This window comes from Quercus lobata, chromosome 6 (assembly GCF_001633185.2).
Source record: "Quercus lobata isolate SW786 chromosome 6, ValleyOak3.0 Primary Assembly, whole genome shotgun sequence".
Lineage (NCBI taxonomy): Eukaryota > Viridiplantae > Streptophyta > Magnoliopsida > Fagales > Fagaceae > Quercus > Quercus lobata.
In genome coordinates this window covers 9,586,690-9,610,603 of record NC_044909.1, presented here as the reverse complement: position 1 = coordinate 9,610,603, position 23,914 = coordinate 9,586,690, and the positions used below count along the sequence as shown (strand labels likewise).

The 23,914-nt window shown below is 33.0% G+C and overlaps 1 protein-coding gene and 1 long non-coding RNA gene across 3 annotated transcripts; one reads left to right on the top strand and one right to left on the bottom strand.

Annotated features, from left to right (window-relative positions):
- Positions 1-8,520: 8,520 nt before the first annotated feature.
- Positions 8,521-10,490, bottom strand: LOC115993750. Of its 2 annotated transcripts, XR_004093068.1 has the most exons (4): positions 10,407-10,490; positions 9,410-9,478; positions 9,048-9,191; positions 8,521-8,948 (listed from the first exon to the last, which is right to left on the bottom strand). It is a non-coding gene; the product is annotated as an uncharacterized LOC115993750 (long non-coding RNA). The 2 variants fall into 2 exon arrangements; XR_004093067.1 differs by having other exon boundaries at positions 8,521-9,191.
- Positions 10,491-20,108: 9,618 nt separating this feature from the next.
- On the top strand, positions 20,109-20,944 carry LOC115995391. The gene has a single exon (XM_031119944.1). The coding sequence runs from the start codon at positions 20,317-20,319 to the stop codon at positions 20,674-20,676; it is 360 nt and encodes a 119-aa protein (XP_030975804.1). The 5' UTR covers positions 20,109-20,316; the 3' UTR covers positions 20,677-20,944.
- Positions 20,945-23,914: the final 2,970 nt, after the last annotated feature.

Below are 23,914 nucleotides of genomic sequence, written 5' to 3'. Positions count from 1 at the left end.
GAGAAGTTCAGTTTTATACGGTAGTTGAAGAGTTGACAAGCCAATGTCTTGGGATAGTGATCAGTGAGCCTACACCTTTTGTATATAGAATTGACCTTAAACAGTTTTAAGTAAGAATATTGTCGACTAAGTCACAGGCTATTTTGCTCCCAAAAATAAAAAATAAAAAAAGTCACAGGCTATTAAGAAACTAGTTGTAGACGTGCGCGATGCGCATAAAAAATTGACTATTTATTTTTTAATTTAGAGAAAAATGAATAGTAATGAGATTTAGGCGTGTTTTTCCCAAACCCTTTTTAAACCGATGTTATTATTTTTTAACAAAATATAATTGATATAATATTTATATTTTCTAAATTAAGCTATCTATATTTATAATTTGAAAGTGTTATAAATTTTGTAAGTATTTTTTTTAAGGAAATATGATGCGTTTTACATTCAATTACTATATAATGAGAGATATTTTGTAAATAATATAATGTGTGGTTAAAATTTGTTTCTAGAATTTCTTACAAACGGTTCATCTTTTATCAAGAACTTACCAACATTATGTTAAGAATGTAATATAATTGTCAATAAAGCAGTTCATCTTTTTACACAAACCTCGCCCTCTCCATCCAAAGCATCAACGAAGTGGATCAAATGTATTGAAGTGACTAAATAGACCGAAGTGAAGCGAATGGATAGAAATGGTCCAAAGTGGATTGAATTAATGGACCAAAATTAATCGAAATGCTACGTTGATATGACTCAACAATAAGGTGGTAACAATAATGTTACGCTTAAACTTTTAGATATTATATAAACTAGCCGCGAACCCGCGCGTTGCGCGTGATGATTATTTTTATGGTGGTTTTATTAAAAAAAAATTTACAATTTAAACTAATCTAATAATGTGTAATGTATTTCATAATTATATTTTTATTTATTATAGGAACAATCATAAATGTAATATAGGAACAGTCCAAAACACCAAAAAAACATAAACTAAAAAAATTAATAAAACTTAACAATGATTAATTGAACCAATATTAGGATAAAATTTTATTTTTGATAATCTATTAAGGTTATTTTCTTTGTAGAAATTATAATTTTGGCCACTAAAAACATATTATCAAATAAAAAATTATTAGCAAAATCTAAGAATTAAATTTCTATACATGCATTTTTATAAAATTATAATAATAAAAATAAAATTGCAAAAATTAAAATTTGTCACCTATCTGATTATTTTCGTTTGGCTAACCTTTGCTTTTCTTTAAATAAATGGCATTATAGAGTACTTCTAATACAACTATTTAGAGTACTTTGTCCACCACAAAGGATTAGAAAGTAAACAAAAATTAGTAAGGTCTCATAGTTTAACATCTAAATTGAGCACTATAAAAAATGATGCTATGTAATAGAATAAATACCAAATTATCCAAATCATGCTATGTAATAGAATAATATTATATTTTTATATGCTATATTTAATTCTTTAGAACACAATAGGATAACATTTAACCAAAAAAAAAAAAACAAAACTAAATCACAATTTAAAAAACAAAACTAAATCGTATTAACCCAAAATAGAGTTTTAAAGAATATAAAAAATTATCAACCTAAAGTAGAGATGCAAGAAAAGTAAAAAAATCCACCAAAAAATTTATAGAGAGAGAGAGAGAGAGAGGGAACCTTTTTTTTTTTTTTTTTTTGTGAGGGAAAACTATGAGTAGAATAGAAGAGATAGTGACAAATTTATAGTAAGAGGATGTAAATATAAGAAGAGACAAAAATAAAGGAAAATGAAGGGAAAGAGGAAGAATGATATTAATGTAGAGGGTAGTGGAGAGATGAAAAGGTAAGGGAGAGAGAAAGATTGAAAAAGTAGTGGGGAGATGAAATGGTAAGGGAGAGAGAAAGGTTGGAGAAGTGTAAATATTAAAAAAATAAATGTTAAAAACAATTATAAGGAAAAAAAAAAAAACCTAAAGCTTCAAAGGCTTCAACGTTTTGTCTTTTTTTTTTTTTTTTTTTCTTCTTCCTTTAAGCTGAAAAAACTCACACAAAACCCTAAAACTGAACTAAAAATGTTTTGGGTTGGGCTTGATAATGGAACTAAATAAATAAGAGGTGGGCTGGATTAATTATACAGATTTATTATAGGGTGATAATGGAAGTAAATAAATAAGTAGTGGGCTGGATTTATTATAGAGTGATAGTGAAAGTAAATAAATAAGTAGTGGGCTGTATTTATAGGGCTGAAAATTGTAAAAATCATTTTAAAATTATAGGAAAAATTATATTTTAAAAAAGAAAAGAAAAAAAAGGATGACGTGGCAACTGATGTGGCGCAACGTGAGAGCAGCAGTATTAAACGCTACGCAATAGGATAACATTTAACAATCAAAGAGAATAAAAAATAATAAAAAAAACAACAACAATTTTAAAAACAAAACTAAATCACAATTTAAAAAATAAAACTAAATCGCATTAACCCAAAATAGAGTTTCAAAGAATATAAAAAATTATCAACCTAAAGTAGAGATGCAAGAAAAATAAAAAATCCACCAAAAAATGTATAGAGAGAGAGAGAGAGAGAGAGAGGGAACCTTTTTTTTTTTTTTTTTTTGTGAGGGAAAACTATGTATAGAATAGAAGAGATAGTGACAAATTTATAGTATGAGGATGTGAATAAGAAGAAACAAAAATAAATAAAGATGAAGGGAAAGAGGAAGAATGATATTAATGTAGAGGGTAGTGGGGAGATGAAAAGGTAAGGGAGAGAGAGAAAGATTGAAAAAGTAGTGGGGAGATGAAATGGTAAGGGAGAGAGAAAGGTTGGAGAAGTGTAAGTATTAAAAAAATAAATGTTAAAAACAATTATAAGGAAAAAAAAAAAAAAAACACCTAAAGCTTCAAAGGTTTCAACGTTTTGTTTTTTGTTTTTTTTTTTTCTTCCTTTAAGTTGAAAAGGCTCACACAAAACCCTAAAACTGAACTAAAAAAGTTTTGGGTTGGGCTTGATAGTGGAACTAAATAAATAAGAGGTGAACTAGATTAATTATACAGATTTATTATAGGGTGATAATGAAAGTAAATAAATAAGTAGTGGACTAGATTTATTATAGGGTGATAGTGGAAGTAAATAAATAAGTAGTAAACTGCATTTATAGGGCTGAAAATTGTAAAAATCAATTTAAAATTGTAGGACAAATTATATTTTAAAAAAGAAAAGAAAAAAAAAATAACGTGGCAGCTAATGTAGTGCAACGTGAGAGCAGTAGCATTAAACGTTACGTTTCAGCTTTTAATAATATATAGATTAGTAAGAATATTAATAAATAAATAAAAATAAAAATAAAAAAAGGGAAGAAGAAGAAGAAAAAGAAGAAGAAGAAGAAGGAATAAGTAAGGATATGAGCTTGAAAGTGTTTAAGCTATCTTAGAAATTAGAGTACTAATTTTCAATGTTTAAATTGAAATTTAAAATTTTCCTTGATGATTTTTTTTTTCCCATACATAACCATATCAAGTTCAGGGGCCTCCTTCTCAAGAAAAAAAAAAGTTCAGGGGCCTCATCCATGATTGCGGAACTAGATTTTTTAATTGGCATTTTAGTAGTGATTGGTCACATATCACAATGTCACATATTATTTTCATGTATAATAATTATTACTATTGTTATAATTTTGGGATCAATTTTGTTGCTTTGTTACATGTCAATTTTTTATTGGCTTGCCCCTTGGACATGGGTTTAAGTCGGGGAGTCAAATTTTTTTTTTTTTTGAGAGTGAGTTTTAACCTATGACATCTGCTTCTGATAATAGTTCTTTATCATCAGACCACGACACTAATCAGTTTTTGGTGTAAGCGGGGATTGAATCTCAGATATTTTGTACAACCATTAGAGACTTTACCAGTTGAGCTAACTGGAACCCACGTCAATTTTGCTACTTATGTCAACACAGAGGGTGATGAAGACTAGCGATGCATCTTGGAACTGCACATAAACTATTATCCTACAAAGAAATTAAGGATTAGAACAAATACCAACTAACTAATTTGCATTTAAAGTCATAAAGGATGGCAAATTTGGGACTAGGTGAGAAGTGAGAAGGATGGTATCCTGCTCATGCTAATAGACACAAAGGGAACTCATTTTACCAACTATTATATGTGATACTAAGGGCTTTTGTGAAGAATTAACAAGAGTTTTGAGATTAGGCGAACTAATTTAATGCTCAAACTTGATGTGCTCTTATAACAACTTAAGGGTATGTATAAACCCTGAGGATTGTTTTTTCTTAATGAATTTTGGGGCAATTAGAGCTTTGAGTAGTGGGATTAGTGGCAAAGTGAGCTAGTCTGGTTACTAATTAGGGAAATTATGTTGAACTAATCTTATTTGGTTTGTTCTTTGAAAGAACCAGTGTTTCTTGAAGCTACTAAATTTGTGAGATCATGTCATTTTGCATTATTAGTGATTGAGCTGACATTTATTATAGATTTGAGATTTGATAGGAGAGTGTATTTCATGAGACCACCCTGTCATAGCATGTAATACTCACACATGCTATGAGAGAAATTTCTCATGAGATAATCTCTTAAGATACTCGCTTATGCATAGTTCACCACCATTCATGTCATGTTTATTGCAAAAGCTCCCAAACCCATTTGTAAGCATGTCTCCTGAGACCAAAAATATATGAAGAAAATTCCTCTATTACACTCCAATTCACAACTCCCCAAATTTCTCATGGGCTTGGATTACATGGAGAGAGAAAGACAAAAGTCATAGGACCAGCCCACTTGGCAGGCACTCTTAATGAGATGCTATTTTTTCTTTTCCTTTCCTGGGTCCAATTGTCTTGGCTGTCAAAATAAAAGGACCCCAAAAACACTAGAACCAAGGATTTTTATTTTCTTTTGGATGGGAAACTAAGGAATTTTTTATTTAATGGTATAACACCGAAACAGCCCACATGGACAAGCAATTTTATGCCTGGCTCTGTTTCCTCCGCCATTGACCTTTCGATGAGCATTAGGAATTAAAAAATAAAATAGCTAGAAAACAAAATATGACACTTTATTTATTTATTGATTGTTTACTTAGATTTGACGATGATGATGAGACTATGATTCATTTTTCTATGGTTGTGAAGATGCTGCGTTTTGATTGGCTGGAACCCATGATCAATGAATGTTATTTTATTATCACACTTCTCTTTTGCAATTTGAGATTTGTGCTCACAATCCTTCTTTTAGGCTCGAGATCATGTGATCAATATCCCAGTTCTATGATAAGATTACGACAATGCCCTCCCAACAACTAGAGCAGAGTCACTGATATACACTGGACATGCTCTACGGTTCTACATGCACCTAGTACGTAACGAGATGTACGGTACTCTATCCACAACTAGCCAGAGTAGAGAAATTTCTTAGGACTTGGAATAACAAAAACAAAGTAAGTTGATATGGTTTTATGTTTTGGACGAACTTCAGTGAGTGAATGTACCATACGTATTTGTTGGAACAGTACTAGGGCCAAATATGTGTGACATTTTTTTTTTTAAAGCAATATGCAGAACTAAACATGAGGTGATTTGGGTATTTTCCAATCTTGTCAAAGATGGCTGTCCTATTTGGTTTGTGTTGATGAGCCACTTGGTGTCACTGTCATAGTTATCACAACAGCACCGTACCAATGGCTAAATTTTGTTTTTTTTAGAAAAAAAATAAATCAATAAGTTTTCAGTTTAATATTAAAACCAAATTTATAATAAAATCAACAAGATAACTATGCTTGAGGCACGCAATATATAATTATCTAGTCAGAAATAGTCCATAATCTTTAACTTATACTGATATTATTAGTAATTTATTCATCCTAAAAACATGTTATCCTTGGAAACAATTATACTTCATTTCTCATCGTTGTTTTGGAGAACATCAATAATTGCACTTCTCAGTTTAACATGGAATGGTACTTCTGTGGCGGTACCCCACAAAAAAGAAAGAAAAAAAAAACAGCATATGCAAAGAGGACTAAACAATATTAATAATTATTAGTTTTCCAGTAACAGTTTTATGGAATTTTGGTATGATTTTTAGTGACTTGAGATCTCTTTTTGTTTGCTTCTTTGAGAAAGACATGGCACTCAATATATGTACATTCACATTAATGCTTAATAGGACTTACTCATCTTCCTTTGTAAGGTTTGAAACACTTTTGCTACTTTAATCTTTGTAAGGTTTGAAACTCTTTTGCCACTTTAATCTTTGTAAGGTTTGAAATTCTTTTGCTACTTTAATCTAGATAGAATGATAGATGTAGGAAAATGGAACTTGCCAGCAACTTTTTTCTCCCATCCAGGACTATGTCTTTTTACTATCATTTATGGTTAATTATCAATGTCAACTAAATAATTAATATGTTGCACCTTGGGCGCTAGTTTTCAATATTGGGCTCTTCACAACAGTGTTTCATCATGAAATTGTGGCTTTGTGAAGTACATTGTAATTATGAAATATGTACAGGCTCTTCCCCCTTTCCAGTTGTGAGTTGAGCTTTGTCAATAACATGGAGGCTGCAGTTTGTCCATTGCTTAGCCAGGATGCATGTGTTGTATTTCTTCTGTACACAGTTTCATACAATTTTATGGGTTTGCTTGAACTATAGGTGAACTACTACATATGAGAGTTTACTCGATTAGAAAATACTACATTCTTACAGACATACTAGCTCAGCCTAGTTATGGCAACAATTTCTAGCATCTGAAACTCTATCTCAAAGTTCTTATGATAAGTGATGCTATAGGTATTACAATATTTACTACATAAGTTTTACAAATTGATTTATTCATTTTATAACACAAAAATAAAAGAAGTAATTCAAAAATGTATTTATTATATTATTAATGTAACACTAATCACGTTAATTGTTATGTTAATTTATTAACTTTTATGGTCAAATTAGTAGTAGTTCTAGCATTTTCTTATGAGAAAAGCTAGTTTGCAGACAACTTAAACCCCCCCCCCCCCCAGTTCTCCCTTCACAAGAGGAATTCACAAGAGGAAAAGAGAAAAAAAATGATGAACAGTTGACACTTATTATGTAGTACCTAAACTATTTTTCAATCCATTGAAGAAAATGATTATTCTGTGATCTTGGACACACTTTCAATTTTGAGGTCATTGAAAAATGATTAGTTGAAAGAATCTCATTGACCAACATATTGAAGAAAATTATTCATGTTTCCCCTAGTCATATTCATGTCTGTTTCGCTCATCTACTCAATAATAGTTTGTTATATTCATGTCTGTTTCACTCATCTACTCAATAATAGTTTGAGAGATGTTAGGTTGATACTCCACGTAATGGTTGTGTTTTAATGTTACAATTTTGACAAAGCTCACCAACCAAAACAAATACCAATTGAATAGTGAAGTGCATGTCTTCTTTGATGCTTTCTTAACCCAGGAAGTCTTTCTTATTCAATAAGCTACAAATCTCATGTGCTTGAGTTTGTTATGTGATCTTCCATGGTTTTGGCATACTTCAAAACCAAAAATGCTGGTAATCTCTTTCTATTTAATGCCACTATATACTGCTATTATTGGCCCTTCATCCTCTTTGTGTTAATAGTTACTTCCAATGTGGTTTCTGCAACCCACCAAACTGGTTTGCAACGCTCAGATGCTCCAACTCACTTGAACTTTTTCCGTTCTGCTTTAAGGGGAAGGCAAAGGGTACTGTCCTGTGCCAATGACCCAAGTGTGTGCTTAGACCCTGAGAAGAACCCTTGGGGTGGTACCACATGTTGTTTCCAAAAGTTTTGCAAGGATACCATGAGGGATAGGAACCATTGTGGAGCTTGTGGTTTGGCATGTGCTTATGGGCTTTTGTGCTGTGATGGGAAGTGTATTGATGTACAAAATGATCCACAACACTGTGGGTCTTGTTTCGAGGTGTGTCCTAGACAATCTAGGTGCTCCTATTCTATGTGTGATTATGGTGGGTGATTGATCAATAAAACTCTTATAAGCATTCATTTTCCTGTAGCATTGATTATGTTTTACTTGAAAATCTTCCTTTCTTTCTTGCGTACGTAACTTATGGACAAGCATCCTCTTCAGTTCAGTCAAGGGAAAGTAAAATCTTTCCTTTTTATGGTTAAGATTTTACATTCTGTATTTAATGGTGCACATAATTTCATGTCATTTTAAAAATTTTAAGTGACACATTTAGATTTATGGATTATTGATGGTGGATTTGCAGTCAACACATGCTAACAAGTACCTTTAGGGTATTGATTAATAATCCAGTTAAAGAAAGTTTTTATGAGAAAAAAAAAATTTTAATATTTTGACAGTTTTTTTTTATTTTCTATAAAAGTGGTGTCAACACTTTCCTAAAATAAATTGTTAACCATTGCCCTAAGGACACTCATTAGCATAACTCCTTCTTAGGCCCAGATACACCGTACACAAAATACTTAACGAGTGATGATTACCACACAGGCAACCACCATAATCAAATATTCATAGGATTATTGAGGACACGAGGGGATATACCATTGAACCAAGTCTAGACACACGTAGCTAAGATCATAAAATAGATCTATAGGGATTGTCAACGTCTTTCGAACTATATCTCATAATTGAAACTCCCCCTCTTTCTAACTAGGATTAGCTCCGATAATAAGAACATCAAAAGGTAGAAGTGAACTAGTTTATCCGCCCACACGTTTCTCTTCATGATCATCTTTCGATGAAAAGAAGGAATGCATCTACAAATACCAGACCGATTTAGTGACACTAGAAAGGGAAGGGGGATCTCACCCAATGGTAGAGGTCGATCCCTTATCACCTTCGGTGCCTCCTTGTGGTCCTTCTCTTTAGCTTTTCCTTGGCCTTTAAAGCTAGTTGTTGTGTAACTCCTTGAGAATCATGTCATTTGCCTGTCAGGTGTTGCCACCAGAGTCATAAATACTCGAAGTAAGCTCATGGCTCGCTCCAATTTGGAGTTTTTTTGCCGACCAAAGCTAAACAAAACTTACTAAGGCCATGCCAAGTTGACTAGCTTAGGTTGTTTCTAACTAGTTTTGACTTGCCCGTCGGTTGGATTTTCTCCCACAATTGACATTGGCAATTTAGCTATCTGTCACTCATGAGATTTGAAAAGCAGCTAATAGCCAATGGCCCTGATATATTATATATAATAAAAAATAAATTATGCTTAAATGGCGTTGTCTATTTTTCCCTATAAATAACATAAAACAACATGATTTCATTCAACAAAATAATGGGAAAAATTAATATAAAGCAATGTTGTTTTGTTTAGAGGAATAAAAAAAAAAATTGAAACGATTTAGAAGCCCTCAGGCCCCTCACTAGTCACCCTCATAATTGATGCGTTTACCTCCTAGATGTTGAGGGCCGACACGCACAAGTCCAGCCCACACTCTTTGTCAAAGTTCATTAAATGAACCTGTAAGAGAAAGCTTGTCAAATGAAATCAGATTTTATGTGCAAAAGTCAAGCCATATTTATGAAAGATGTCTCAATTGTCTTGTGCGTGTTCTACAAGCTAGAGAATAAAATAATAAAGGTTGAAAGAATAAATAAATGAGGCCATTCGGCCAGTGAGTAAATGAGGTAGTTCTAGAGACACCTGAGGGCAGGAGAAAATTGTGCGAGATAAACAATAAGGAGGAGAGTTGTGAGTGAAAGGAAAATAAGAATTTTTATTTGCTCAACATGTATCTTTTAAGTTTTGTAATATTTATTTAATATAATAAAATTATTCAAAATTTGTCTCATAATTTTTCATTTAAAGGAAAAAGGGTATTTTTATGTAAATCATTATGTTTTTGTGTGATTATGTGCTAAAATTTATTCACATTTATATAGAATTTTTCCTAACACTAGACGCATTGTTGTTATCATTGCTTTGCACCTCTTACAGCTTTTTGCTCGCTTGTTGAGCCACCGATCAAACTGTTGTTTGTAAAGCCAACGAGCCAATATTGGTGTGACTCAGCCTTTCCCCTCCACCAATATGGAGGCGGTTTGCATTTTAGGGAAACCATTGGGGGGGTTGCAATGGGAAAACTCTCCCAAAAATCAGCTTATTTTAAGGATGAACATTTCAATTTGTATTACTCAATTTGAACCATAAAATGAATTCATAATTTTCCACGAAGACAAGTCCAAGATCGATGCTTCCAATCAAGGAATATATTGTTGATGCTGCCAATCAGTGAATATATTCATGCCAAAACTCTTCTCATATTTCTGTTTATGGTATTGAGAAAAGACTAATGATTCCCAAATAAAATAAATTGAAGTTCAATACTAAAAGATACTCAAAGAAAGAAGAAATTAATTAGTAATTTAATAAAATAAAGTTCACTTACGTCTGTTTAGCACTTTAGGATGGCTAATTTCTGGATTGATTCGATTCAATTGACATGAAGAACTTCAAAAATTTTCTTTATTCACGCTGCTACCAGCTACATATTCTAGGAGACTTTATTAATATTATTATGAACGATTCATAAATAATAAGCTTTTGTGGCCTATAATTTTACTGTTTGGTTCCGATTAATTTGTGTACTTAATTATGTGAATCTCTGAATTGTGAAATGCATGTGCTACCTAAACTCTTCGAAGCATTCAAGGTGCAAAATTCATGATCAAATTTTAATAATTTCTTGGCGTTTATTTTTCCCAACTGTTTCATAGAAAACGATATCATTGCTTCTTCTGGAAACTATAATAATTTGTTTAATATGTCTCATAGAGGAAGACTAGAACACTTGGACTTATCAACTGAGACAAAAACAATATGACCTCAACAATTTTATTTTGGTAATAGCTTAAAAGATGAAACAAAATATTTTACAGTTTGGATCTACTGTAGTACTGTTGTCAAAAGGAATTTTCCCCAAAACAAGAACCCCTGCCGACATTTTCTTGTATTCTTTTAAAAATATGATTTGGGAAAATAATTTATGATTGTTTGAGATTGTCCTTTAGAACCTAGCTCGGGCAGTGACTTGCAATTGATTTTTACATCCTCAAAAGTTAAGAACCATATGATGCTACTAAAAACTACTCCTATCATAATGTTTAAAGCTATAATGTTTTTTGCATAAACAGGAGATTTATATTACATAAACAGAAGTCATACAAACATAAATATTACAACAGGACTACTGTACAACAAAACACATCAGCACAAACTGACTGAAGCAAACTAAACACAATCCGACCCTACTAGACCGAAGAGAGGATTAGCTGAATCTAAACAAAACATCATTGGACCCTCATTATCCGCGACAACCCTGGGATGAAACAAAACCCATGGAGTCCCAATATAAACATCGACACAAAAAAGTGGGGCAAGTATCATACAACACTTCCCTTTCTGTTTGGGAAGCACCCCTCTTTGCTAGTATATCCGCACAACTATTTGCCTCTCTCCATATATGCTCAACACACGCCTCCCAGTCCTTATTGAGGAGACACCTGTAATCCAAAACCAAGTTAGAAAATTCCATAGGACAATCATCATTAGTATTCAACCAATTGTACGCAAGAAGAGAATTAGTTTATAGACAAACTCGATGATGGCCCTCAGCCCAAGCTCGAGCCAATGCCTCTCTAATACCCCATAGTTCAACCATAGTATTGTTGGTGACTCCCAGATGTAATGAGAAGCCCTACAACCATTCTCCATTGGATGAGCGTGCCACGCCCCCTGCATAAGGTTTTCCAGGGTTGCCAAGTGAGCTGCTATCTGTATTAATAGTGATGTAAGGGGAAGGAGCTGGACTCCACCTAATATATTTGATGGACAACGGAGCTGATTGCCTTGAATAAACGGTGCCAAGAAAAAAGAACTTCGTGTCATGAGAAATAGCGTTTTGTTTTAGAATATGAAAATGAATGAATGTTCCTGAAAAAATTAAAGAATTTCGACCCAACCAAATTGCCCATAAGGTAAAGGCAAAAATAATGTTCCATGGAACATAGCCTAAAGGAGAGTGTAGTTGGGAATTACTTTTGCACCAATCATGTAACTCAAGTCTGAAAAAATCCGAAGTAAGTAAATGTACCGGGAAGGAAGACCAAATATTTCATGCAAATTGGCAATCACGCAGAACATGAATAGGTGTTTCAAGCTCATTGCAACGGGAACACACTTGGTCACTCAACGACTCAGGTCAGCATATGGGAAAATGACCGATTTTGTGGGAATACAATGATGTGCACATTTCCACAAAAACGGTTGAATTTTAGGTGGTATTTTTAGCTTCCAAATCCAAGACCATTTTACCGATGTCCGCCCTATAATCTCTTTGGGTTTTGATAAAAGATAGCGATAAGTGGATCCTATTGAACAAACACCCGCGTGATGATCCCAAACACGGTCATCCATCAGAGTGTCAGGAGAGCCATGGATGGGCAATGGCTGAGCATAGATAAATTGGGTTATTGTTGAAGGCAAAACCATACTAAGAGGTGTAAGGTCCCGTTGGTGAGTGGCAATAATCAATCTAGCCACCATAATCTCATACTCGTGAGGAAGTAGGGGGCCATGAATAAGACCACAGATCGGTCTCGGAGACAACCAGTGATCTGTCCAAAAAGTTATTTTACAGCCATTATGAATAATCCACCGTAAACCACCCTACAAGAGGTTCCTCCCTCGCAATAGGGCCTTCCACGAATGAGACCCAGTATTTGAAGCAGTCTGTAAAAAGTCAATTTTTTGATAATGCTTTTGGGATAGAAATTTGGCCAATGGGGAATGCAGGTTCCACCATATACGCCATGCCTGATTCATAAGAAAATCATCATTGGTAGTTTTGGACTCTCTAATAACTAGTCCACCACAGGACTTGGGCTTGGTGAGCATGTCCCATTTAATAAGATGCACATGCCGTTGTGTCGATGTGTCACCCCATAAGAAATCCCTAATGGACTTGTCTAGGTTGCACGTAATGTTCCTAGGAAGGACAGTCGTTTGCATTTGATAATAAGTAAGAAGGGAAAGGACAGATTTAATCAATGTTAGCCTACTCGCCTGGGAGAGAAGCTTAGATTGCCAGGCGCTTATGCGAGTGTGTATTTTCTCCAATAAGGGTTGGAAGGCCGGGGACGACTTTCGTTTGGTAAGAAGAGGCATGCCCAAATATTTACCAAGATCTTGGACAATAGGCATGTTTGTTAGGGAAGAAATGCTACGCTAGGTCTCCGAAGCAGTATTCTGTGAGAAGAATATCTTAGATTTAGACACACTACAAATTTGCCTCGACGCCTCACTAAAGTGTGAAAAAAGATTAAAGAGGGTCATGCAATCTTGAATATTTGCCTTAGCAAAGAGGAAAATGTTATTCGCAAATAGGATATGATTGAACCCAATAGGGCGACGACCAACTCGTATAGGGGACAGTTGTTTGGTATGGATCGCCTGGTCTAAAGACAATGACAAGTGATTTAGGCAAAGAATAAAAAGATACAGAGATAATGGATCTCCTTGCCTAATACCACGGGATGGATGGAAAGGTGTGCTCGCCACTCCATTCCATAGAATAGAAATTGATGAGGATGAGATACATGCCATGATTAAATCTATAATTGGAGTGGGGAAATGATAGAACATCAATGTATATTTGACAAAAGGCCATTCCAATTTATCGTATGCTTTTTTCAGGTCAATTTTGGCAGCCAAGAGATTAGTTTTCCCTTGCTAGTGGTGGATAAAATGTAGAAGTTCTTGCGCAAGGATGTAATTATTTTAAAGCTATAATGTTCCTTCTAGAGTTTCAATGTTAGGGCATTGGCATTGGAAAACTCATTTATACTATTTGCCCCCCTTGTGTTTGAGGGAATTTTGGATATATATCAGAACCCTTGGAGTCTATGGGTTGGTTCAGGTTGGGTTTGTGCCCAACCCGAGACCGACCTGATAGAATCGAGTTGAGGAAATCCTGACCCGCCGCCGACCGGCGAGGGAGTCGGATCGGCGCGGTCGGTTTTGCGCCAGAAACACGGTCGGTTCAGTCGAAACCATCCACAGTAAAAATCCGGCCAAAATAGTTGATTTCAGGCGAAAAAATGCCAAATCCGGCAAAGATCTTACCGGATCTGGTGAGATCTCGCTAGATCCGGTGAGATTTCACTAGATTTGGATGAAATCTCACTAGATCTACTTGATAAGTCACCGAAATATGAAAATTTGTTACTAGAATCTGAAAATTTGAAGTCGGAATCTAGAAATTTGAGGCCGGAATTTGGAAAATCTCACCAAAATCTGGAAAATTTTGCCGGATTCTGGAAAATTTCGCCAGAATCTAGAAATTTCTACCGGAATCTGGAAATTTTTTGCTAAAATTTCTTAGTACATCGGTCGGATCGGGTTTTTTCAGGTTTTGGGGAGGAAAACCGAGACTGACCTACCGGAGTTGGTTTTTGGAACAAATAACCCGCCGCCGACCGGTGACTTAATCGGGTCGGCCGGTTTTCGAGTCGGGTCCGGTCGGAACCTTCGGGTGGGTTGAGTCGTCGGATTGGATGGACAGCCCTATCCATAGGTGTTGTAAGCCTAGGATAAATTACCTAGTCTTACTGAGACTAGAATATGATTAGGCTAAATTTCTTATAAATACTTAAAAAAAAAAAAAAAACTACGAATTTCATTAAGTAAAAAATGATATCATATCAAAATAAAGAGTTTGTTCTAAGAAATAAGGGTTCTCTTTGACCTAAACAAAAAAATCAAGAATACCTACAACATGTTTAATTAAAAGATAAGATGAGCCATTCTTATATAAATACTTTTTGACGTATAACTTTGTCTTTCTATATTATTTGCACATTATTTTATAATTTTAGCCCCCCACCACCCACCACCCCACCCCAAAAAAAAGTATTATAAGTTGTAGGTGGCCTGCTAGAAGAAGCTTGACTTATAAATATTTAACTAATACTGGCCATGGTTAAACTCAAGACTCAAGCCCCCCTTTTTCTTAGGTGATGCTGTCCCCTTATCTTGAGGTCAGTTTTGCGTAGGGTTTCCGTTAAATATGTGATGTAATATAATGGCACCACTAAGTTTACCAACATCTCTTCTAAAAAAATATCTTAAAAATTCCCCAACATTAATACATGTTATTATTGTTAAATTTGTTTCTCCATTAATGGGTATCTTAAGAACACATGTTCAACTATTGGGCAAATACATTTTAAACCTTATATTTTAGAATTGGTTTCAAATTACAACTTATAGTTTCAAAAGTTAATTATAATATTAAAATTGATATAAAGTAGGCTTTATAATTTAACCAGTTTCAAATTTGGTCTTAAAATTTTAAAATCATATAACTTTTTGGAGTTTGATTTGGGGTTATGATTTTCAGATTTGATAGATGGTTTACATTGATACGACTTTAAAAATTCAGAGTTCAATTTAAAATTAGATAGAACTATATGATTTAATTTGTAACAACCTTAAGTTTTAAGGTTTGACTTAAAATCGCCTTTTTTTTTTCCTGATGATTCGATAGTTAGGAAAGGGGTTTGATTCATTTGAACCATATACACTTATTTGTAACAATCTTAAGATGTCAATTGAAATATATTACTTTGGATTATTAAAAATTGAAATCTTAAATCTAATTTGTCCTAAAACACACTTATTGGTATAAATTATAAAATAGTAGTAATAATAAACCTATGTAAGGTCTCACACTTGATGTTGAGATCCCATCGCCTGACAAGTGACAACTAATAATTCAGTCTGAACCTAAACCATAGTGTCCCTAGTTTATAAGTAAGTGGCCATTATCCTACTTAACTGTTTTCTACGAAAAATAAAAAATGTCATTATCTTTCAAAAAGGTTAATATACGTCTTGAACACATGAAAATGGAATCCGATCAATAATTTTGTCTGAACCTAAGCACTAGGATCTCCATTTCTCTAAAGTGTAGTGCCCCTTTGCCATTCTAGACTCTAGAGGCCATAGCTCATACTTAACTGTTTTCTACGAAAAATAAAAAATGTCATTATCTTTCAAAAAGGTTAATATACGTCTTGAACACATGAAAATGGAATCCGATCAATAATTTTGTCTGAACCTAAGCACTAGGATCTCCATTTCTCTAAAGTGTAGTGCCCCTTTGCCATTCTAGACTCTAGAGGCCATAGCTCATACTTAACTGTTTTCTACGAAAAATAAAAAATGTCATTATCTTTCAAAAAGGTTAATATACGTCTTGAACACATGAAAATGGAATCCGATCAATAATTTTGTCTGAACCTAAGCACTAGGATCTCCATTTCTCTTAAGTGTAGTGCCCCTTTGCCATTCTAGAGGCCATAACTCATAAACTCGCTAGAAGATTGCATTTCTTTCTCTGATAATTTTAATTTTTACCTAACAAAGTTACAAAGAGTCCTTAGAGCATCTCCAATGGTGTAGATAAATGCATAAAAATCTCTATAATAGAGAATGATACCATAAAAATAGTCTCCAAATGACTCTCTATACCCAGAATTTTTTTTGGCTCATGAACAGTAACTCATCAAGTCTGATGGGCTACTATTCATTCTTCAAATGTTTTTTTTTTTTTTTTTTTTTCTATTATAATAATCATTTATTGAATAAAAAAATGTTGAAAAATGTGTAGTTGTTAAAAAAAGAATAAATAATGAATGAAGAAATAATATTTAAATGAGATAGAGAATCTGTTGAAAAGTGTATTTGAAAAAGTAGATAGTTAAAAGATAAAAGTCACTATTTATTTTCCAAACAGTACAAAAATTTACCTAATATGTTAGAAATGGTCTTACCCAACTGCCTTTGCATGCTTTTACAACCCTCTCCAAAGCAAGAAAGCCTGAAAATCCTACCAACCAATTAGGCAGCATCCAATGTAGGTGGTAGGTACACCATATGTACAAAAATTTCATCGTTTGTAATTTTTTATGTTATGTTTTCATCTTTTAGTAAATGTTGGAATTTGAATGATAATTATTGTAAATTAAAAAAATTCATTGATCCAATTGCTACTCTTTAGCTTCCAAGAAAAAAGAAAGAATCATAAACAAGAATAAATAAGTACATAAGTTGCTAAGCAAATATTTAAAAAATATTGCTAAGCAAAAATGAATGATAATTATTAAAAAAGAAAAAAGAAAAGAAGAGGCCATTCATTAATCCAATTGCTTACTCATTAGCTTCCAAGAAAAAAGAATAAATAAGTACATAAGTTGCTAAGCAAATTCTACCAAAAAAAGAAAAAAAAAGGTTGCTAAGCAAATATTATATATATAAAAAAATGTTGCTAAGCAAATATTATAAAATAAAAAAAATGTTGCTAAGCAAATGTAATTTGGTAATTAAGAAAAAAAGTATTCTTAAATTTCGTCCACAATAACCGAGAGCTTATAGTTAAACAAAGGATCTTGATTTTTGCACCAAAAAGAAGATCCTCTCAAGTCTTTTTTTTTTTTTTTTTGGCTGAATAGATCCTCTCAAGTCTCAACCCTGCTTTGCCGACTCCCTCACATGTTTTCAGACCTGAAAGTCAAAAATACCCTTTATTTGCTTTGTTGACTACAGTCTAAAATCTAAATGCCATTGGGCCCGTCCAATAAAGGTTGATCTTATTTTAGGGCCACAATTTTAGTTTTTAGTTTTTACTCTATTTTGTTTTTAGGTTGAGTGCGTGAAATTTCAGTTCTTAACAAGAATTGTAGTAAATGGTCTTATAGGCAAATATTTTTAAGATTATGTCCACCAACTAGTAAGTACTAAAAGTAATAACTACTAACAACCACTAGCAGTCCCAATTCTGGTTTACAAAAATGGCGGATACTGAAAAAACATGTTATTTATATATTTTCTAATTAAAAAAAAATATTACGTTTACAATATTTTTACAACAACTAGTAGTGTTAAATTGTTATTATTTCTAATTCAAATTTATAGCTAAATTACTTTTTCCCCACCCATAACAACCAATTAAAACTTACTGTGGGGTATTTTACCCTATAAGCTTATTGTCCTCTTTGGGGAGCCAAACTTGCAAGGTTTTGTTTCTCGGCCCTGAGTATGGAAGTCCAGGATTTTCACCTCAGGCCAAGGGCTTTGCCTTGTAGCCATTTTGGCTTGACACTTTTGTCCCACATCGGTTGGAGATGCGCCCCACTCATGGTTTATAAGCTCTTTGAGCAACCATGAGTGTACTACTACTCAACACATGCCCATCAAGAGTATTGTCCGCTTTGGGGCAAGGGTGGGATTAGTTTGACTATGTCTGCACCGCATGATACCCGCACAGTTTTGTTACCCTCCAGGGCACGCCTCTACCACTACTAAGCACATGTGCTGAGTAGTAGAGGTTTTGTTTCTCGGCCCTGAGTATGAAAGTCCAGGATTTTCACCTCAAGCCAAGGGCTTTGCCTTGTAGCCATTTTGGCTTGACTCCCCAAAGAGGACAATAAGCTTGCGGGGTAAAATACCCCACACTTACCATTTAAGATTTATTGTAAAAGTATTGTGAACATAGCATTTTTCTATTTTTTTAAAAAAAATAAAAAAAACCGATCAATTTTCTAATTAAAAAAAAAAAAATGTTACGATCACTGCCCTATATATTGAAAGATGGGAACTCACCAAGGTCAAAAGGAACTTTTTCTAAACTTGCTTTTTGGATTCAAACCATAGTTTTTCCAAATGAAAAATACTAATGCCATTGAGTCGTAAATTCTTGACAATGATGATGCCATTGATGAGCCTGAATTCAAAATTTTAAGATTCAATTATATCATCAAACTTGACTGCCCATAACACCTTCCTACTAACTTCCATCATTAACGCGTATAGTATACATTAAAAGACCCCTAAAGCATAGGAAGTGCCTTCCTTGTCACGGGTGTTCCCATTTTCCATGCTTTTCTGTTTTCCATTATGCCATAATATTCTCGACCCTGGCAAGCACAAGGAAACTAACCTCGAGACTTAACTCAAACATGCATCTCACGCTGCCCTTGAATGTAATTATCTATAGCCTATAAGTCTATCTCTCCATTCGGGGGACATTAATTAATCCATGAATAATTCTATTACCATGAACTAAGTCATAATTATTTTACGACCAACTCACAAACACGTGAATGATTATGACAAAAATTATGGCTTAGTTTTTGGTACTAGAATTTTTGCGAATTCATATATACAAAAGGTTAAAGGCTTCTCAACTTTTCCAATATACAGAAAGAGTAATTATGCCAACAAATAATATAACATGTTAAGTAAACATCTCATAATTTAGTCTTAAACAGCAAGTAGTATTTTTTTAAGGAAAACAAAAGAATAATTATTCAATTTTTTAACTAACTGATTTTTTTATACATTGCAAATCACATGTATTTGTACATTGATTGATCTTGAATATTGATCAAATTATAAATTTTAGTCAAGTCCATGAATCTAGGCCACTTTAAAATTTGAAATATGTTTGAATCATGTTAACAGTAGCGCAATGATTAACAAACTATTTAAGAAAAATTTTTATATCATTTTTATGAGAAATTGAAAAAATTATTAAAACATTAATTACTTTTTTTTTTCTCGTACAAAATTTTTAAAAAATAGTTCAATAACAAATACTTGTAGGACATTTATTAAATTTTTTCAATATATTTTTTAATTTTTAAAATACAAAGTATTTTTTTCCATAGACAAAGGTATTGTCATATTTTGTCTGTATCAGTGTATTCTCCAAGGACAAAGTGAGGACGCTAAAAAGTCTACAGTACTAAATACAATCTAGATCCGAAGTTCCAAACAATGGAAAGCCCTTTTACAAAACCCAAGTAAACTCTAATATATAAATACATGAAATATGGTCTTTTGTATTCTTTTGATGAGATTTAATAATTTATTTAAAGAAAGATTTTATGAAAAAAATAATTAATATTTCGTTAATTTTTTTTATAAAATAATATTAAATTTTTTAAAAATAAATTATTAGCTAATATCCTAAAGATAAGGGCACTCGTGTATAAATACACAGAACAAGGCCTTTTGTATTCTTCTAATGAGATTTAAAAGTTAAACCCCATTCTTAATTTCTTTTAGGCATACGCGTCTCAAACCCCTATTTTAAGACCATGATGCACCTCTCCCACTCACTCTTCCTGGAAACCAAAACAAAAACCACATAGAAAGAAAAAGAAAACCACACCCAATAAACCAAAACTCACAAACCCTCCAGACCCAAACCCACAACAACAACAACAACAACAAAAATGATAGAAGAAAGACAAGCTGGTGCACCCTATGGTGTCCTACTAGCTGTAGTTGTGGCCATGATACTAGCTGTGCCACTCCTTGTTGGTGAGCAAGGTGAGGCCATCACTGAAGCCATTTCTGAGCTCTTGAGCCCAGTTGGGCTTCTTCTCCTCCCAATAATCCTCCTCCTCACAATCCAGTTCCTTTCCTCAGATCGTGGCTCCTTCATCTCTAGCTTCTTCTCAACTGGTGAGCCTGACACAATCCATAGGGTTAGTGGGTCACCCTTTGGGGTTGCACTAGTTTTGGTCCTCATTTTGTTTCTCTTGTACAATCGTTTCTCAATCTTTGGTGGTGGTGATGATTCCGGTGATTAAACATGGTGTATGGATCTGGGTTTTATTTTTGAGGCTGTACTTTCTTTTGGTTTTTTTTTTTTTTTTTTTTTTTTTAATTTTTGTTGTATACGGTATAAATAGGTACTTAGATATTTTTACTTTTTACTTTTTGTTTTTTGTTTTTTTTTTTAAATTTAAATTTTATGTATGAACATGGATATGGGGTGGTTTGTAATTTTAGGTAGATTTATCATGTAGTATTATTCTGATCATTGAGAAATTTATGTAGTGTTACAAAATTACCCTTGATGAATTTGTTATGTTAATTATTATGTTCCTCAAAAAAAAAAAAATATTATGTTTATTATGAGTGAAGGGCATTACTGTCTTGTTTATTTGAATTTGTACATAAAGTTACGTACAGGGCTGAGTGTGAAATGACATGTGGTGGTCAGCGGAGCCACTGTCGGTGCTGGTGGCGCAGTGGTGGCTGTGACTCTCTCTCACTCTCTGTCTCTGTTTCTCATTGCTTTTTGTCGTTTATTGACGCTCCTTTACCGCTTTTGTTGGTTTTTTGTTCAACCTTGCACGTGGCCCCACCTTATTTTGCTGAATTTTGATATAAATAATAATTAAATATGTAATCAGTCCACCAAGACAAAACTACTCAATATAGAAATATTTATATATAAAAAAATAATTTTTAAAAAAATAAATAATTAAATAGTTGTAGTAGTTAGTACAAAAGTGGGTGAGGGAAAACAGTGAGAAATGGTGGCCTCTCAAAGCCAGAAATAATGTCACCGTACTGCAGTGAAGACTGAGGAGTGAAGACATCAATTTTTTTTATGAAATATTAAAATTTGATAATAAATGTCATAAAAAAAGTGTCGCGTAAATAACAATGTAAATAAATAAACTAATTATTTTTTTTATATTTAAAGTTAATACAATTTATAAAAAAAATGTATACAAACTTCTTTGTCTAAAAATTTATATTACCGCTCAAAACAATCCTAAACAAAATTTTACCTTTTTTTTTTTTTTTTTCCCTTCCTGCGTTCTGTTATAATTTGATTGAAGAAGGTTTTACTATAAAAAAATAACAATAAAACTAAGAATATTAAATTAATAAATTTTCAAAACTGTTATTATAATTTGTAGGGATTGGAATATGAGAAAAAAACACGCTAACAATAAAATAATGTGAAAGCAATGCTGTTACTTTTCAAAAATAATCAATATTGACTGGTTAATGTGATGGACTTTGTGGAAAATAATAAGTCTAAGATGTTAAGGCCACTATACTAATTATTAAGGTGGCAAATTGTGAACAAAAAAATTATATAAAAATGATTTTATATTAATTATAATTTGTTGCTATTCCTCTTCACTTGCCAAAAATTGTGTTTTTAGTATCAATAACCCACGTACTCAATTTTATGACATCTTATAAGGTGTTAAAATATAATTAGAGCAACATAACTTTTTTGTGAATATATCATTGATAGATACTATTTTTATTTTTTATCATGCATTAACATCTAAGGGTTTTTTTTTTTTTTTTTTGATATTGAATGAATACTTATACTTAAGGGCAAATTACAACTTATTCACTTGTAATTTGTCCGAAATTTAAGTTACCTACCTGCAGTTTGAAATTCGACACTTTATCTATATGAGGATCATATGATACAAGTGTTTTTGAAAAAAAAAAGACATAAAAGTAAAACAAAATTTCATATTAAGCCCTATTTTTAATAAAAGTGAGTTATGAAATTCTATTTAAATTAACATCAAATAATTAAAGTATCAAATTTCAAATCAGTAGTAATTTACCTTATAATTAACAACTTATTGTTTTAGCATTAATGTGTGAAAAAATATAGGAAAATGCCCCTCCTCTTTTGTTGTATAATGTCATGTCATCAAGGGTGAGGAAAGAGGGTTTTTTGTTTTGTTCGAAAGAGGGAAGAGGCTGGGGGTCGCAGTCAATCCAATTTCTCCATTCATCCGAGAGAAAAAAAATGTTGGTGTTAAAATGGGATCCGCAGAGATTTGATTCTATTTTTTTTTTATATGATTCTATTTTTTTTTTAGCAGTTGAGCAAAGCAGAGATTTGATTCTTTGGGTAGTAAAATGACAAAAGTGAAAGATGTCAAGTTGGGAGCAGGTCTGAGTTCTGACTCCTCAAATAAACTGAAGCACTTCCCACGAGGCATGAGCATGACTCATATTTCCATGGCTTCACATGATTAAAATATGAAACATATATCACCCCTGGCCCTGAGTCCGGACCCTTTACATCACATCAGTGATCAGTCTCTCTTCTCTTGCATACGGCATCCGCGTGCCATTTGTAGGTTGATATACTAACTCACACTACTAGGCTTTTGTTTGGTAGGGCGGACAGGTGTACAAGATTTAGAATTCAAAATAAAATTTTATTATTGTGTGCCCTTTTAGAATTCAAAATATAATTATACTAATGTGTATGGATACACATTAATTTATATTTTTTTAAAAAATTTTCTCGAGAATTAAAAAAGTAATAACAATTTTTTCAATTCTCAAAAAAATATTTCTAAAAATAAAAAATTTAATGTATGTCATAAAGACACATATTAACCGAATCCTTCAAAATATACATATTAACCAATTACTATTATATAATGTATTCTCATCATGAAGCGTTGTAAAATAATGTCATTTTAATGTATAAAAAAAAGGCTATTTTATTATTTTAACACATCAACCAAAATCAACCAATTACTATTATAAACATTGCCACAAGCACCAAGAGAAAGAGAGATCGACATGGTGGAGAGAGGAGACATCAGCGGCTCCAAACGAGACGGCTCCAGGCGAGGCAGCTTCAGGTGAGATCAACTTCAGTGGCTTGAGGTGGCTTTAGGCGAGATCGACTTCAATGGCTTGAGGTGGTTCTAGGTGAGACCGGCTTCAAGTGACTTGAGGATGAGAGAGGAAGAGAATGAGAGTGAAGAGGGAGAGAGGAAGGCAGCCAGGAGAGAGAGCGTTAGAGGTATGAGAGGAGAGAGGAGAGAGGGAAGAGTTGATTAAAAATAGGAAAAAAAAATTCCCACATTTGTCTGGTCCATCGACGAATAAAAAAATAATAAAAGTTTTGCAATTCGTGAACAGTACGCTTCCAAATTTGATAAAGTGGTCATCTATGCCAAATATTTTGGCATTTAAAACACTTGATGTAAATGATTTTTTGGTGTTAGGTGTGTCAAATGTCAAATATTTTATATT